The sequence below is a fragment of the Pelophylax lessonae genome (genome assembly GCF_965119305.1).
Source record: "Pelophylax lessonae genome assembly, chromosome: 11".
Taxonomy (NCBI): Eukaryota; Metazoa; Chordata; class Amphibia; order Anura; family Ranidae; genus Pelophylax; species Pelophylax lessonae.
The window spans coordinates 23,774,561-23,792,089 of record NC_138778.1 but is presented as its reverse complement, the minus strand read 5'-3'; the positions used below and the strand labels follow the sequence as shown (position 1 = coordinate 23,792,089).

The following is a 17,529-nucleotide window of genomic DNA, read 5'->3' as shown; positions in this document are numbered from 1 at the left end:
AATGGTGGGGCGCATACACTTATGAAAGAGTAATTAGGGTACCCAAAGGTACCAGAACATTACAGTACCCCCCCCCCCCTTAAGGCCGGCTCCTGAAGGCCTCTGGAGCTGGTTTGTCTGGGTACTTCGCATGAAAATTGCGGATTAATCTAGAGGCATGTATGTCAGAGGTGTTTAGCCAGGTGTCGTCTTGGGGCCCATAGTTCTTCCATCGAACCAAGTACTGAAGTCTTCCTCTGTGGATACGAGAATCCAGAATCTCTTTTATCTCATATTCTTCTCCACCTTCAACTTGTACAGGAGGAGGAGGTGGGATAGTAGGCCTTATTCCTTGGTCAGGAACATGGGGCTTCAGTAGCGACACATGGAAAATGGGATGTATTTTGAGGTCTATTGGCAATGTAAGCTGTACTGCAGCTTTTCCAATAAGTTTCTTGATTGGGAAAGGTCCCAAGAACAGAGGTCCAAGCTTTTTGCTAGGGATTTTCAGTCTTAAATTTTTTGTTGAGAGCCAAACGAGGTCCCCGATAGCGTACTGAGGAGAAGGTCTTCTGCGAACATCATAGTACTTCTTTTGTTGACTATGAGCATGTGCAATGGTAGTATTAAGCAAACCCAGAGAGTCCTTTATTTGGGTAAGATAGTCTGAGGCTACTGGGTTATTTGAAGGAAGGATGCGTGGTGGAAGAATAGAGGGATGAAACCCATAGTTCAAGTAGAACGGACTCTGCTTGGTGGTACTGTGGGTTGCGTTGTTGTAGGCAAATTCTGCCAGAGGGAGAAGATCCACCCAATCATCCTGTTGGTAAGAAGTGTAACAACGTAAATATTGCTCGATGCATTGGTTGACTCTTTCAGTCTGTCCGTTGGTCTGCGGATGGTAAGGAGAAGTGAGCTTCCGCTCGATCCGTAGTTTGTGACATAGTTCTTGCCAGAACTTGGAAATAAATTGTGATCCACGGTCAGACAGAAGAGTTTTTGGGATACCATGTAACTTAAAGACATGTTTCATCAGGAGTTCTGCCGTTTGTTTGGACGAAGGTAGTCTGCGAATAGCAATGAAATGCGCCATTTTTGTCAGATGGTCCACTGACACTAAGATGGTATTAAATCCTTTGGAAGGAGGCAATTCCACTATAAAGTCCAAGGACACAACTTCCCATGGAGTTTGGGGTATTGGTAGACTGCATAGTAGACCGGATGGTCTCGTAGTGTCAATTTTGGACCTGGCACAGACATTGCATGAGGAGACGAATTTTTGTATAGATGTTTTCATGTCAGGCCACCAGAATTGTCTGGTAATCAGATTAAGAGTCTTTGTCATACCCATATGTCCTGCCATAGGCACATCATGCGATAATTCCAAGATCTTGGTGCGTATGGTAGGTGGTATGTAAAGTTTGTCGTTGTAGTAGAGGAAGCCTTCTGCATCAGTATTTAGTTGTGGTGGGGGTGAATCCAAACTTATACCATGCAAAACCTCTTCCTTCAAGGAACGGACAACTCCAATAATACGTTTGTGAGGTATTATAGGAACGGAAGGGATTTCAAAGTAGTTTTCTTCAGTTAGTCGTGATAGTGCATCCGCCTTTTTGTTCTTATCTGCAGGTGTGTAGGTCACTAGGAAGTTAAACCTTAGAAAGAATAGTGACCATCGTACCTGTCGGTGCGAGAGAGTTTTGTTAGTCTGAAGATATTGGAGATTTTTATGGTCCGTGTATATAAGTATTGGCAATTGGGTGCCTTCGAGTAGATGTCGCCAATTCTCCAGAGCCAATTTCATAGCAAGCAGTTCCTTTTCACCCACGGGGTAATTTATCTCGGGACTGCTTAGGGATTTAGAAAAAAAGGCGACTGGATGAAGTGGTGAAGTGTGAGTTGGTCGTTGGGAGAGTATTGCTCCTACTGCCATGTTTGACGCATCTACTTCCAGAATGTATTGGAGGGATGGGTCTGGATGGCGTAATATGGGAGCAGAAGTAAACCTTGTCTTTAACAGGTGAAAAGCTTTATTTGCTTCATCTGACCATTTGAATGGTTTTTTAATGCTAGTGAGCTGTGTGAGGGGTCTCACAATGGCAGAGAAGTTTCTGATGAACTTCCTGTAGAAATTTGAAAATCCAAGGAATCGCTGTAGCGCCTTGCGTGTGGTTGGTGTAGGCCAATCCTGAATGCAGGATATCTTACTCATGTCCATCTCGATTCCTGTTTTGGATAAGATGTAGCCTAGAAACAGTACCTCTTCTTTATGAAACAAGCATTTTTTCAGTTTCACATAAAGGTTGTGTGCAAGCAATCTCGATAATACTAGTCTTACATGTCTTATGTGTTCAGACAGGGATTGTGAATATATAAGTATATCGTCCAGATATACCACAACACAGACATCTAGTAAGTCTCTGAAAATATCGTTTATAAATCGTTGAAAAACTGCAGGGGCGTTGCATAGCCCGAATGGCATTACAAGATATTCAAACAATCCGTATCTGGTTCTGAATGCAGTCTTCCACTCGTGTCCAGCACGGATTCGAATGAGATTGTATGCTCCTTTCAGATCCAATTTTGAAAAATAGGTAGCTCCACGCACCTGCTCAATGAGCTCAGGGATAAGCGCTAGAGGATAGCGATCTTTTATTGTAATAGCATTCAATTGCCTATAGTCGATGATAGGCCTGAGACTTGAGTCCTTATTGCGGACAAAAAAGAGTCCTGCTGCTGTGGAAGAAGTGGAAGGTCTAATAAAACCTTTCTTCAAATTCTCATCCAAATAGTCTTTGAGATGGGAAAGTTCATCCTGTGAAAGAGGATAAACATGACCGAACGGCAATTTGCTATTTGGGAGTAGATCAATGCTACAATCATAGTCTCGATGGGGAGGTAGTGCTTGAGCATTTTTTTCAAGAAAAACCTCAGAGAGATCCTGATAACATAGTGGTGCAATCTCATCTGTCACCACAGACAGGATCTTCCCGAAAGACGGGAGGTTACACGTACCCTCGCATTAGCAAGAGAGGAAGGCCAGGGTCCGTTCCTACCAATCTATGGTTGGTTGATGTGTGTGCAACCAGGGAAGTCCCAACACAATGGGAAAGTGGGGTGAAGGTATTAGATCGAAGGTAGTGGTCTCCATATGAGACCCGTTAGTAGTGACTAGGAGTGCCTGTGTCTGATCAGTGATTTGACCAGAGGATAAAGGAACACCGTTAATAAGACTTACTGAGACAGGTTTAAGTTTAGAAATAATAGGAACTTTATTTAAAGCAGCAAAACGTATGTCAATATAATTTCCACAAGATCCTGTGTCAATCATGGCCTTAGTAGTAATCCTGTTCTGGTCCCACTGTAATGTTAAGCAAACAGAAAGATAAGGGTTAGTGATTGAAGTTGTCAATCCCCCTAGGAGGACATGTGAACACTCACCCTTCTTTTTGTAGACTAGGGGACAGACGTTTATCTTGTGATCCGGGGATGCACAGTACAAGCAGAGATTACCAGATCGTCTTTTGGCTCTTTCCATAGTTGATAGAGGTGGGCGTATGGTCCCTACCTCCATAGGAACGGGGTCAACGGCCGAAATCCGAGAAGAACTGGATAATGGCATTCCCATTTTCTCAGCCTTTCTTTCTCGTAGTCTTCTATCTATGGTGATACTGAGTTGTATCAATGCATCCAGGGTTTTTGGCAGATCCGCTCGGGCGAGCTCGTCTTTAACGGCCTCTGATAGGCCAAGCCTAAATTGGGTTTTCAGAGATGCATCATTCCATTCTGAATCAAGGGTCCATCTCTTGAATTCTGCGACAAAGTCTTCTACAGGTCTCCTACCTTGTTTCAAGGATCTTAATTGAAGATCGGCAGTACTCTGCCTATTGGGATCATCATATAGGCTAGTGAGTTCTGCTAGGAACAAGGCATAGGAGTTGAGAAGCTGGTCGTTTTTCTCAAAAAGAGAGTCTGCCCAGGCCCGAGGATCGCCTGTTAGGTAAGAAATAATAGTACAAACCTTAATGTGATCAGTAAGGTAGGTACGGGGTTTTAGCAAGAAAAGTAACTCACATGCGTTTTTAAATTCGCGAAATTTTTTGCGATCGCCTGTAAATACCAAAGGAGGATTTATTTTGGGTTCAGGGGACTGAGCAGTGGTAAGTTGTGTCAGTCTAATTACCTGCTGCGACAGAGCCTGATTGTCTTCTTTTAATTCAGCAAGTGCGTGTATTAACGCAGTTACTTGCTGTTTTAATTGTGTCATCTGAGTGGTTATTTCTGCTGAATCCATTTGTGGTTCGTTCAATCTGTAACGCTCCTGCGTTTCATGTATGGTGTGGATTTTCAGCTGCAGAAATATTCCACTTCAGTAGTCATGTAGAGAAACGCTGAGACACCAATCCCAACTCTCAATGACTCATCATGTGTGGATGATCTCAATTCAGCAAGTAAATACACACACTCAATAAGATGTTTCCTAGAGTGACTTATGTATATAGTAACACAGTGATGATAGGCTGAAGAGACAGGTTGGGTAGAGATGGTAGATGACAGACACTTGAAAGGAAATGTTCTTGAAAGTAAGATAGTAGCAGATGGGATGCAGATAGGTTTAGCAATCATGTATGGTAGCAGATGACAGAGTAGCAGGTGGACATACAAGAGAGATCAACCCAGTGCAAGAACAGGTGGTAGTAGGCTCAAGAGCTAACAATCTTAGATAATGCAGATGTAGTAATAGTCCTTAGTATGCAGAGCTAGATAGTGTAAGCTTTAGTATAAAGGTTATAGAGGTTTCCCCTGTGGGGTACTTATCACTAATAGCAATGTAGCAGAGGAGAGGTTCGGCAAGAGCGGATGATCCGGTAGCGGGATACAGGGATCAGCGCAGCGTGGTTCCGACAGCGAGGTATGCTTGCAAGCATGAGAGCTTTAAGACAGGTTAGCATCAAGGCACAAAGCAGTTTGAACGAAAACATGTGAGTGAGAGCCGGCGATCTAAATAACCATCCAGTCCGGCGCTCAGTGATGACAGCATCAGTCTTAAAGGTGTATGCGCACCTTACCAAAAGAGAATGGTGGGGCGCATACACTTATGAAAGAGTAATTAGGGTACCGAAAGGTACCAGAACATTACAGGCACTCTGCATTGATGGGGAGCACGCTGTGGCACTCTGCATTGATGGGGGGCACACTGTGGCACTCTGCATTGATGGGGGGCATGCTGTGGCACTCTGCATTGATGGGGGCACGCTGTGGCACTCTGCATTGATGGGGGCACGCTGTGGCACTCTACACTGATGGGGGGCACGCTATGGCACTCTGCATTGATGGGGGGGCGTGCTGTGACACTCTGCATTGATTGGGGGCACACTGTGGCACTCTGCATTGATTGGGGGCAAGCTGTGGCACTCTGCATTGATTGGGGGCACGCTGTGGCACTCTGCATTGACGGGGGGCATGCTGTGGCACTCTGCATTGATGGGGGCTACGCTGTGGTCACTCTGCATTGAAGGGGCATGCTGGTCACTCATTTTTCTGTCTGCGCCCCCCAAAAATTTTGAGCACCAGCCGCCACTGTAACCATGTATAGTGGGAAAGTGGAAAGGGAGGGGGATGGAAGGGGGAAGGGGGAAGAGAAAGAGGGAGGGAAGAAAAAGAATATGTCAACCAATCCTGGATATGGGGATTTGAATGTGCCCGAACATAAATAGCAAAATTAGTAAAAAGGAATTATTCCATATTTATTCAAAGTACAAAAAGGTTTTTCTAAAAATAATACAGTCATAAAGGTATTGCAATACATGCATGGAATGCGTCGCATGACCTCAAAATGGACCATGTGATCTAGCTATGGACCTACGCATTTCGCTCACACCCGTTGAGCTTCTTCAGGATAGAATTATACATGCATACAGAAAAAGCCTGGCAGAATTTCAAAGACAGAGTTTTTTTATACTTTTTATAAATAGGTATTTATTTATATGATCATGAGCGCCACTTAGTGGTGATAATGTGGTATTTCTCTGATTCACTGTTTTGTATGGATGAAGAATATTCAACTATTCAACCTGGAAAAAATACCCAAATAAAATTTGGTTTTGCGCAGAATGAATATACATGTGGTCACACAGGACACGCAGCTATGTGAATTGGTATAGTTTAAGCCAAAAATGAAGCTTAGTCCTTAACTACTTCAATGCTGGCCACTTTCACCCCCTTCCTGCCCAGGCCAAGTTCCAGCTTTCAGTGCTGTAGCACTTTGAATGACAATTGCGCGGTCTTGCAATGCTGTACCCAAATAAGTTTTTTATCGTTTTCTTCACACAAATAGAGCTTTCTTTTGATGGTATTTATTAAACATTTTTTTACCAAAAAAACAAAACAAAAGAAAAAAGTCCAGAAATTTTGAAAAAAAAAAGTTTTTCTTTGTTTCTGTGAGCAAATTTTTTTAAATATCTAATGTTTCTCCTACACTGATGTGTGCTAATGAGGGTGAACTGATGGGCACTGATAGGCTTCACTGATGAGGCGGCACTGATGAGAAGGTACTAATATGCAATATGCACTAATAGATGACATTGATAGTTGGCAGCGATAGTTGGCACTAATGGGCACCGATAGTCAGCACTTATGGGCAATGATAGGTGGCACTGATAGGCTGCACTGATGAGGTGGCACTGATGAAGTGGCATGGATGAGGAGGCACTAATATGCAGCACTGATGAGCATTGATAGACGACACTGATGGGCACCGATAGGCAGCACTTATGGGCAATGATAGGTGGCACTGATAGGCTGCACTGATGAGGTGGCACTGATGAAGTGGCATGGATGAGCATTGATACACGACACTGATGGGCACTAATGGGCACCGATAGGCAGCACTTATGGGCAATGATAGGAGGCACTGATGGGTGACACTGGATGCCAATCAGTGGGCCTGGCGGATCTCATGTTCGCTGGCCACGTGTGATCTTTCCCGAGAGAGGCAGAACAGTGGTCTGACAGGGGTGAAGATGAAGATCTTGTGTTTCTGCTAAGCAGGAACACGCATCTCTGTCTTCCCACAGTCAGAGCAACCCCCCCCCACAGTTAGCAAGCACTCCCTAGGGACACATTTAACCCTTTGATCGCCCCTAGATGTTAACTCCTTTCCTGCCAGTGTCATTAATACAGTGGCAGTGCATATTTTTTCACACCAGTCACTGTGTTGGTGTCACTGGTACCCAAAAAAGTGTCAGGCGTCCGATTTGTCCGCCGCAATGTCGCAGTCCCACTATAAGTCGCTGATCGCTACCATTACTAGTAAAAAAAAAATTCCATAAAAAATATCCCATCGTTTGTAGAAGCTATAACGCAAACCAATCAATATACATGTATTGATATATTTTTTTTTTTTTTACCAAAAACATGTAGCAGAATACAAATGGCCTAAATTTAAGAAGAAATTTGATTTTACATTTTTTTTTTTTTTACTGGATATGTTTTATAGCAGAAATTAAAATATATCTATATATTTTTTTTTCCAAAATAGTTGCACTTTTTTTGTTTATAGTGCAAAAAAAATAAAAACTGCAGAGGTGACAAAATACCAACAAAAGAAAGCTCTATTTGTGGGGAAAGGACATATATTTTATTTGGGTACAGCGTCGCACGACCGCCCAATTGTCAGTTAAAGTAACGCAGTGCCGTATCGCAAAAAATGGCCTGGTCATTAAGGGGGGTAAAACCTTCCGGGGCTGAAGGGGTTAAACAAATAGTTTACTGGGGGAGTGTTTATTTTTATGCGCTTAATGTGTTAAGCTAAAAAAGACACCAAGTGTTGGGCATTCTTTTCCGATGATGAAGGGGTTAACAGTCCAGTCGGTCCCAGCATCGCTGTCACTGTATAACGCATCGCTGGCACTGAGGCTGGGAACAACGTTATGCAATGTGATCAATTCTTCATGTGATCTGACAGACGGCTGCAAACACTAAACAGATGGAAAAAGCTTTGCTTCCGCCGCTTCTGGCTTTATGTTATGAAATAATGGGGAACGAGGGGTTAAATTGATGCAAGGCCAGCCTGGAGAGTGATGGATGGGATCTCTGCCTTTCTGATAAGTTCTGCTCAGGTTCTGCACTTTCCCCGGGTGGAGGCAGCCTAATAATGCGATATATTGCATGATATGTGACCTTGCATTATAAGGGGGGAAAACTGCTCACTGGGGAGGGCGATAACCCAAAGCTCGGTCAGGGGACCTATTTATCAAATTCTCCACAATACATAAAACTCCTACAAGACATAGACCTGAAATCATCACCCCATATTTCACAGCAGTGTGACTTCTCCCCAATGCAATATTTAATGGCCCATTTAGATCTATGCATGTGTGGTGGTGTTCAGTCGTTTAGTTGTGTCCGACTCTTCGTGACCTCATGGACCATAGCGCGCCAGGCTTTTCTGTCCTCCGCTGCCTCCCGGAGCTTGCCTAACTTCATGCTCATTGTTTCGATGAGTCACATCAAGAAACTCTCCAAAAAGCGCTTAGGACTATAGTCAATGGATACATTGATGCTGTTGATAAACCTCTAAGAATTTCAGTTTATTGACATAATGGAAGGGAGGGGAAAAATTGGGATTAAATAGATTGTAAACATAGATACAAGGCCATATACTGCCTGTTTTACTAAGCCTGAGATGGAGGCTGGGTGCCCAGGCCAATGGATGGAGCCAAATTGGAGTCAATCCTGCGGCTATCGGGGAGCAAGGTGTTGTGCTCAAAGGGCTGATAGCCACAGGATTGACTCCAATTTGGCTACATCCATTGGCCTGGGCACCTGGCCCCATCTCAGGGTTTGTAAAGCGGGCAGTAAATGGCCTTGTATCAATATTTACATTGCCAGGCTTTTCTGTCCTCTACTGCCTCCCGGAGCTTGCCTACCTTCATGCTCATTATTTCGATGAGTCACATCAAGAAACTTTCAAAAAAGCGCTTAGGACTATAGTCAATGGATAAACTGGTGCTGTTGATAAACCTCCAAGAATTTCAGTTTATTGACATAAGGGAAGGGAGGGGAAAAATTGGGATTAAATCGATTGTAAATATAGATACAAGGCCAAATACTGCCCGCTTTACTAACCCTGAGATGGAGGCCGGGTGCCCAGGCCAATGGATGGAGCCAAATTTGAGTCAATCCTGCGGCTATCAGGGAGCAAGATGTTGTGCTCAAAGGGCTGATAGCCGGAATAGCCGTAGGATTGACTCCAATTTGGCTCCATCCATTGGGCTGGGCACCTGGCCTCCATCTTAGGGTTAGTAAAGCGTTCAGTAAATGGCCTTGTATCAATATTTACAGCGCCAGGCTTTTCTATCCTCTACTGCCTCCCGGAGCTTGCCTACCTTTATGCTCATTGTTTCGATGAGTCACATCAAGAAACTCAAAAAAGCACTTAGGACTATAGTCAATGGATACACTGGTGCTGTTGATAAACTTCCAAGAATTTCAGTTTATTGACATAACGGAAGGGAGGGGAAAATTGGGATTAAATCCATTGCAAACATAGATACAAGGTCAAATACTGCCCACTTTACTAACCCTGAGAAGGAGGCCGGGTGCCCAGGCCAATGGATGGAGCCAAATTTGAGTCAATCCTGCGGCTATCAGCCCTTTGAGCACAACACCTTGCTCCCTGATAGCAGCAGGATTGACTCCAATTTGGCTCCATTGGCCTGGGCACCCGGGCCTCCATCTCAGGGTTAGTAAAGGGGGCAGTAAATGGCCTTGTATCTATGTTTACAGCACCAGGCTTTTCTGTCCTCTACTGCCACCCGGAGCTTGCCTACCTTCATGCTCATTGTTTTGATGAGTCACATCAAGAAACTCTCAAAAAAACACTTGGGACTATAGTCAGTGGATACATTGGTGCTGTTGCAAAACTTCCGAGAATTTCAGTTTATTGACATAAAGGAAGGGAGGGGAAAATTGTAAACATAGATACAAGGCCATATACTGCACGCTGAACTAACCCTGAGAGGGAGGCTGGGTGCCCAGGCCAATGGATGGAGCCAAATTGGAGTCAATCCCGCTGTTATCAGGGAGCAAGGTGTTGTGCTCAAAGGGCTGATAGCCGCAGGATTGACTCCAATTTGGCTCCATCCATTGGCCTGGGCACCCGGCCTCATCTCAGGGTTAATAAAGCGGTCAGTATATGGCCTTGTATCTATGTTTACAATAGATTTAATCCCAATCTTTCCCTTCCCTTCCTTTATGTCAATAAACTGAAATTCTTGCAAATTTTGCAACAGCACCAGTGTATCCATTGACTATAGTCCTAAATGTTTTTTTTTTTAGAGTTTCTTGATTTGACTTTTATAAATAAAAAACATTTAAAAGTTAAAAAATATTAAAATTTTCGTCATCAATTTAATATGTATTCTGCTACATATTTTTGGTATAAAAATCCCAATAAACGTATATTGATTGGTTTGCTCAAACATTATAGCATCTACAAACTCTGAGATATTTTTTTATATTTTTTTTTCCAGTAATGGTGGTGGGACTGTGGTATTACGGCGGACAAATCGGACACTAATGCCCCATACACACGTGCAGATTATCTGCAGACTTTTGTCTGCAGACTTACCAAATCCATATAATATGAGGTCAAACCTAAACACTTTCAATTTGTATGCAATCCGGCAGGCCCTTGCACTACATAGAAAAGGTAAGTCTGCAGACAAAAGTCTGCAGATAATCTGCACGTGTGTATGGGGCATAACTGACACTTTTGGGGGGACCAGTGACACTAATGGCGCTTTTCCACTGCATGGAACCGAATGGTTCGGCTCACTTTTGCGCTTTTCCACTGCATGGTACCGCGCATGGTACGGTGTTGAAACGGTTCGGTACGGTACGGCAGCGTTTTTCCACTGCATGGTGCCGCATGGTACGGTGTTGGAACGGTTCGGTGCGGTACGGCAGCGCTTTTCCACTGCATGGTACTGCATGGTACGGTGTTGGAACGGTTCGGTACCGTACGGTATGGCAGCGCTTTTCCACTGCATGGTACTGCATGGTACGGTGTAGGAACGGTTCGGTACGGTACAGGACGGTGGTGCTTTTCCACTACATGGAAGCGAACGGTACGGCTCGCTTAAACAGTACCACCTCGGTTGTGGTTCCAAGAGGGCCATACCGGTACCATATCCCACAATCCTTTGCATGCAGCCTTGACTGTTTGTCACTACTAGCCACTGATTGGTCAGAGAATCGTTGTTATCCCACCCACTTACTACTTTAGTGGAAAAGCAAACCGTACCAAACCGTACCGAACCGTTCCAACACCGTACCATGCAGTGGAAAACCAAACCGAGCCAAGCAGGGCCGAGTGGTGCCGAGCCGGTACTTGCAGTGGAAAAGTGCCATAATACAGTGATCAGTGCTAAAAATATACACTGTCTCTGTATTAATAACACTGGCTGGGAAGGGGCTAAAGCAGAATTCTAGACATTTATAAGTAAGGGAGGGTTATAACCCGTCAGAATTTTTTTCGCCATCTGTAGCCGAGCCAGCCTGCTGCAGTATATCTGCGACGTGCGGTCGGTAAGTGGTTAAATATTCAAGTTTGAGGTTTATTAACATTTTGGATTGACCGAGAGCACTGCAGTTGTTCAATAATGAAATTAATTCTCATAATTACAACTTGCCTAATTATTGTGCATACAATGGATTGAGACTTTAATTCCGATTTAATTAACCAGTTACCACCCGCCCGCCTGCTGCAGATTTACTGTGGCAGGCAGCCGCTCCTGGGCAAAGTGAAGTAGGTATACGTCGCTTGCTCTCAGGAGGCTAGGGGGTGAGCGTGCTCCCGCTCATCAGCAGGGACTCCGATTGCCGCCTGACACCCGCGATCGCTCCCCGCTGAGAGAGGACGGTCGGCTGTAAACACAGCTGACTGTTCTTCTCCCTGGAATGATCACAGAGCGCCTGTGTTCCTTCTTTATAGGAACACAGGTCTCTATGATCATTTCACAAGCCACACCCCCCCACAGTTAGAAACACTCCCCTAGGCTCACATTTAACCCCTTGATCACCCACAGTGTTAACCCCTTCCCTGGCAGTGTCATTATTACAGTAACAGTGCATATTTTTAGCACTGATTACTGTAGTAATGTCACTGGTCCCCCCAAAAGTGTCAAAAATGTCCGTTAGGGGTCCGATCTGTCCACCGCAATGTCGCAGTCCCGCTAAAAATCGCAGATCGCCGCCATTACTAGTAAAAAAAAAAAGAACAATAAAAATGACATAAATCTTTACCGTAGTTAGTAAACGCGGTAACTTTTGTGCAAACCAATCAAAATATGCTTAAAAAATACGCTTAATGTGATTTTTTTTACCAAGCATGTAGCAGAAAACAAATTGGCCTAAAATGTTAAAAAAATTTGATTTTTACATTTTTTTTTGAGAATTTCATATAGCAGAATGTGAAAAATATTGTTTTTTTTTTTTTTTTCAAAATTGTATTTTTTTCCAAATACAGAAGCTGGATTTGGGAATGCACTGATGATACATTGTTGCAGTAATACAGGAGCTGAATTTGGGAATGCACTGATGATACATTGTTGCAGTAATACAGGAGCTGAATTTGGGAATGCACTGATGATACATTGTTGCAGTAATGCATGATGATTTGGGATCTATGAATTGTATACAATCTCCCTTTGCAGTATTTTCATATGACATAGAAGATGTATCTTTAAAGGATAAATCTGCTTTACCAAACTTTTACATTTTCATAGATCTTTCTTGGCTGGAGGGTAGATCATATCTAAGAATTCAGGAGTGCACTGATGATACATTGTTGCAGGAATACAGGAGGATTTCGGTATCTATTAATATACAGCATTGTATACAATCCCCCTTTGCAGTTTATTTACATGAAATAGAAGATGAGCCTTTAATGGCTAAATCTGATTTACGGTAACTAACTTTCACATTTCTATGGATATTGGCTGGAGGGAAGCTCATAGCTGAATTTGGGAATGCACTGATGATACATTGTTGCAGTAATACAGGAGCTGAATTTGGGAATGCACTGATGATACATTGTTGCAGTAATACAGGAACTGAATTTGGGAATGCACTGATGATACATTGTTGCAGTAATACAGGAGCTGAATTTGGGGAAGCACTGAAAATACATTGCTGCAGTAATACAGGAGCTGAATTTGGGGAAGCACTGAAAATACATTGCTGCAGTAATACAGGAGCTGAATTTGGGAATGCACTGATGATACATTGTTGCAGTAATACAGGAACTGAATTTGGGAATGCACTGATGATACATTGTTGCAGTAATACAGGAGCTGAATTTGGGGAAGCACTGAAAATACATTGCTGCAGTAATACAGGAGCTGAATTTGGGAATGCACTGATGATACATTGTTGCAGCAATACAGGAGCTGAATTTGGGAATGCACTGATGATACATTGTTGCAGTAATACAGGAGCTGAATTTGGGAATGCACTGAGGATACATTGTTGCAGTAATACAGGAGCTGAATTTGGGAATGCACTGATGATACATTGTTGCAGTAATACAGGAGCTGAATTTGGGGAAGCACTGAAAATACATTGCTGCAGTAATACAGGAGCTGAATTTGGGAATGCACTGATGATACATTGTTGCAGCAATACAGGAGCTGAATTTGGGAATGCACTGATGATACATTGTTGCAGTAATACAGGAGCGGAATTTGGGAATGCACTGATGATACATTGTTGCAGTAATACAGGAGCTGATTTTGGGATCTATGAATACATTGTATACAATCTCCCTTTGCAGTCTTTTCACATGACATAGAAGATTTATCTTTATAGGATAAATCTGCTTTACCAAACATTCAGCTTTTTATATAGATCTTTCTTGGCTGGAGGGTAGCTCATAGGTGAGAAATTGGGAATGCACTGGTGATACATTGTTGCAGTAATACAGGAGCTGAATTTGGGGAAGCACTGATGTATCATTGTTGCAGTAATACAGGAGCTGAATTTGGGGAAGCACTGAAAATACATTGCTGCAGTAATACAGGAGCTGAATTTGGGAATGCACTGATGATACATTGTTGCAGTAATACAGGACCTGAATTTGGGAATGCACTGATGATACATTGTTGCAGTAATACAGGAGCTGAATTTGGGAATGCACTGATGATACATTGTTGCAGTAATACAGGAGCTGAATTTGGGGAAGCACTGAAAATACATTGCTGCAGTAATACAGGAGCTGAATTTGGGAATGCACTGATACATTGTTGCAGCAATACAGGAGCTGAATTTGGGAATGCACTGATGATACATTGTTGCAGTAATACAGGAGCTGAATTTGGGAATGCACTGATGATACATTGTTGCAGTAATGCAGGAGCTGAATTTGGGAAGGCACTGATGATACATTGTTGCAGTAATACAGGAGCTGAATTTGGGAATGCACTGATGATACATTGTTGCAGTAATACAGGACCTGAATTTGGGAATGCACTGATGATACATTGTTGCAGTAATACAGGATGATTTTTGGATCTATGAATACATTGTATACAATCTCCCTTTGCAGTCTTTTCACATGACATAGAAGATTTATCTTTATAGGATAAATCTGCTTTACCAAACATTCAGCTTTTTATATAGAACTTTCTTGGCTGGAGGGTAGCTCATAGGTGAGAAATTGGGAAAGCACTGGTGATACATTGTTGCAGTAATACAGGAGCTGAATTTGGGGAAGCACTGATGATACTTTGTTGCAGTAATACAGGAGCTGAATTTGGGAAAGCACTGGTGATACATTGTTGCAGTAATACAAGAGCTGAATTTGGGAATGCACTGATAATACATTGTTGAAGTAATAGAGGAGCTGAATTTGGGAATGCACTGATAATACATTGTTGCAGTAATACAGGAGCTGAATTTGGGAATGCACTGATAATACATTGTTGCAGTAATACAAGAGCTGAATTTGGGAATGCACTGATAATACATTGTTGAAGTAATACAGGAGCTGAATTTGGGAATGCACTGATAATACATTGTTGCAGTAATACAGGAGCTGAATTTGGGAATGCACTGATAATACATTGTTGCAGTAATACAGGAGCTGAATTTGGGAATGCACTGATAATACATTGTTGCAGTAATACAGGAGCTGAATTTGGGAAAGCACTGGTGATACATTGTTACAGTAATACAGGAGCTGAATTTGGGAATGCACTGATAATACATTGTTGCAGTAATACAGGAGCTGAATTTGGGAATGCACTGATAATACATTGTTGCAGTAATACAGGAGCTGAATTTGGGAATGCACTGATAATACATTGTTACAGTAATACAGGAGCTGAATTTGGGAATGCACTGATGATACATTGTTGCAGTAATACAGGACCTGAATTTGGGAATGCACTGATAATACATTGTTGCAGTAATACAGGAGCTGAATTTGGGAAAGCACTGGTGATACATTGTTGCAGGAAGAGATGATGGTTTGGCATTGCATGTTGTGCTCTGTGTCCCAGCATTTAATATGCATTGAATGAAGTGCTGGCAGTCACTCAGTCACGGTTGAGCTTGTAGAGAGAGAGGCGAGTCTGCTGCTCCCCCAGCTGGTACATTCAGCACCTGAGTCCCGGACAGCTCCGCACAGCTCCATCATTCTTCCCCTGACCGGCTGGAGGAGGCTCTGCAAACTTCTCATCACCATTGTCATTGTCACTGTGGACGATCTGCCATCACTGCTACCTCCAGGACCAGGCTGCCCAAAGTCTCTGTGCTATGATTGCTGATGGACACCATGGAGCTCCACCAGAGGCTGGGGGACCTTCTGCCTTGGAATGTCTCTCTGTTGGACTATCTCTCTCCTGGAAATGACAGTTCCTGGCAGTCCAGACCTCTGTCCAGCAACCTCCTTTTCTCTGCCCACGAACCAGGGACCATCTTCCTGGTGGTTATGTACTCTGCCTCCTTTCTGGCTGGCTTGGCAGGCAACATCATGGCTTTGAGGGTATTGGGGACCAGGAGGAGAAGAAGACGTGGCTTCCCTGGGGTATCAGGGACCAAGGACCTTCTTGTTAACTTGGCAGTTTGTGACATGATGGTGATTTGCATCTGTATGCCCATCAACCTTGGTCATCAGGTTCACAACGCTTGGGTGTTTGGTGGCTTCCTCTGCAGAGCTGTCCCTTTTGTCCAGGCTGTGTCTGTCTCAGCCAGTGTCCTCACTTTGTCTGTCATCAGCCTGAACAGGTACTATAGTGTACACAACCCTATACATGCCAGGACTTTCTTCACCACCAGGAGAATAACTCTCATGATTTGTTTAGTGTGGCTCCTCTCTTCTGCTTTATGTATCCCACTGCTGTTCATGAACAGGACTCAGAACTTGGTCCTTTACCCTGGGAAGTTGGATGTAGTGGTGTGCACTGAAAGTTGGCCAAGTCTTAACATGAAACTTATTTACAACTTCTTGTTGTTCTGTGCATTGTATGTGTTCCCTGTCTTATTCAACCTCCTCATCTGTTTCCTGACGAGTCGACGACTTTGGGGGGCCACTGACACCGTGATTGACAAGAACAGTTGGTCCATGTCTGGCTCCAGGTTAAAGGCTCGTCGGAAAATTGCCAAGATGGTGGTGGCACTGGTTCTTCTCTTCACACTGTCATGGTTGCCCCTCTATGTGCTAGACATCTGGATTGACATCAACATGACCTATGCCCCTTTTGGAGATATGTTAGGATACCTCCAACATGACTGGATTTTGCAGTTGAGACCCTTCGCCCAGTGGCTTGGCCTCACCAACTCCACCCTGAACCCCCTGTGCTACTGCTTTGTGGGTAACCTGTACCGATCGGCCAAACGGTTTCGGAATAGCTACCGAGAAAGGTTGGTGTCTATCTTTAGTCTGTCATTGACCCACGCACCGGGGGACCCCGCTGCCCCCCGTTTATTACACTACAAGGCCTCTAAAGACAACATGGAGTCTCGGTTCAAGAGAGGCAAACTCCAGCCAACGTTTCGACCTCTCACCAAGGACAAAAGTGCTTCCTCAGTCCCAATCTGTGATGAGAGCCCAGGGCTCCCCATGCCTGTCCCTACTTGATATCACAAGAGTAGGGCTTTCTCTTCACCCTGAACCCCCTGTGCTACTGCTTTGTGGGTAACCTGTACCGATCGGCCAAACGATTTCGGAATAGTTACCGAGAAAGGTTGGTGTCTATCTTTAGTCTGTCATTGACCCACGCACCGGGGGACCCCGCTGCCCCCCGTTTATTACACTACAAGGCCTCTAAAGACAACATGGAGTCTCGGTTCAAGAGAGGCAAACACCAGCCAACGTTTCGACCCCTCACCAAGGACAAAAGTGCTTCCTTAGTCCCAATCTGTGATGAGAGCCCAGGGCTCCCCATGCCTGTCCCTACTTGAGATCACAAGAGTAGGGCTTTCTCTTCAACGAAGGAGCCTGGACACACAGCTGATTACATCCCTTGGTGTGCACTGTATTGAACT

The 17,529-nt window shown here is 43.8% G+C and overlaps 1 protein-coding gene across 1 annotated transcript; it reads left to right on the top strand.

Moving 5' to 3' along the window:
* Window positions 1-15,763: 15,763 nt before the first annotated feature.
* LOC309566255 (galanin receptor 2a-like) lies at window positions 15,764-17,127 on the top strand. The gene has a single exon (XM_082271359.1). It carries the CDS (start codon window positions 15,809-15,811, stop codon window positions 17,120-17,122), a length of 1,314 nt encoding a protein of 437 aa, XP_082127485.1. The 5' UTR covers window positions 15,764-15,808; the 3' UTR covers window positions 17,123-17,127.
* Window positions 17,128-17,529: the final 402 nt, after the last annotated feature.

Coding starts and splice junctions, on each gene's coding strand:
- LOC309566255 (XM_082271359.1), top strand. CDS start 15,809: ATGGACACCATGGAGCTCCACCAGAGGCTGGGGGACCTTCTGCCTTGG.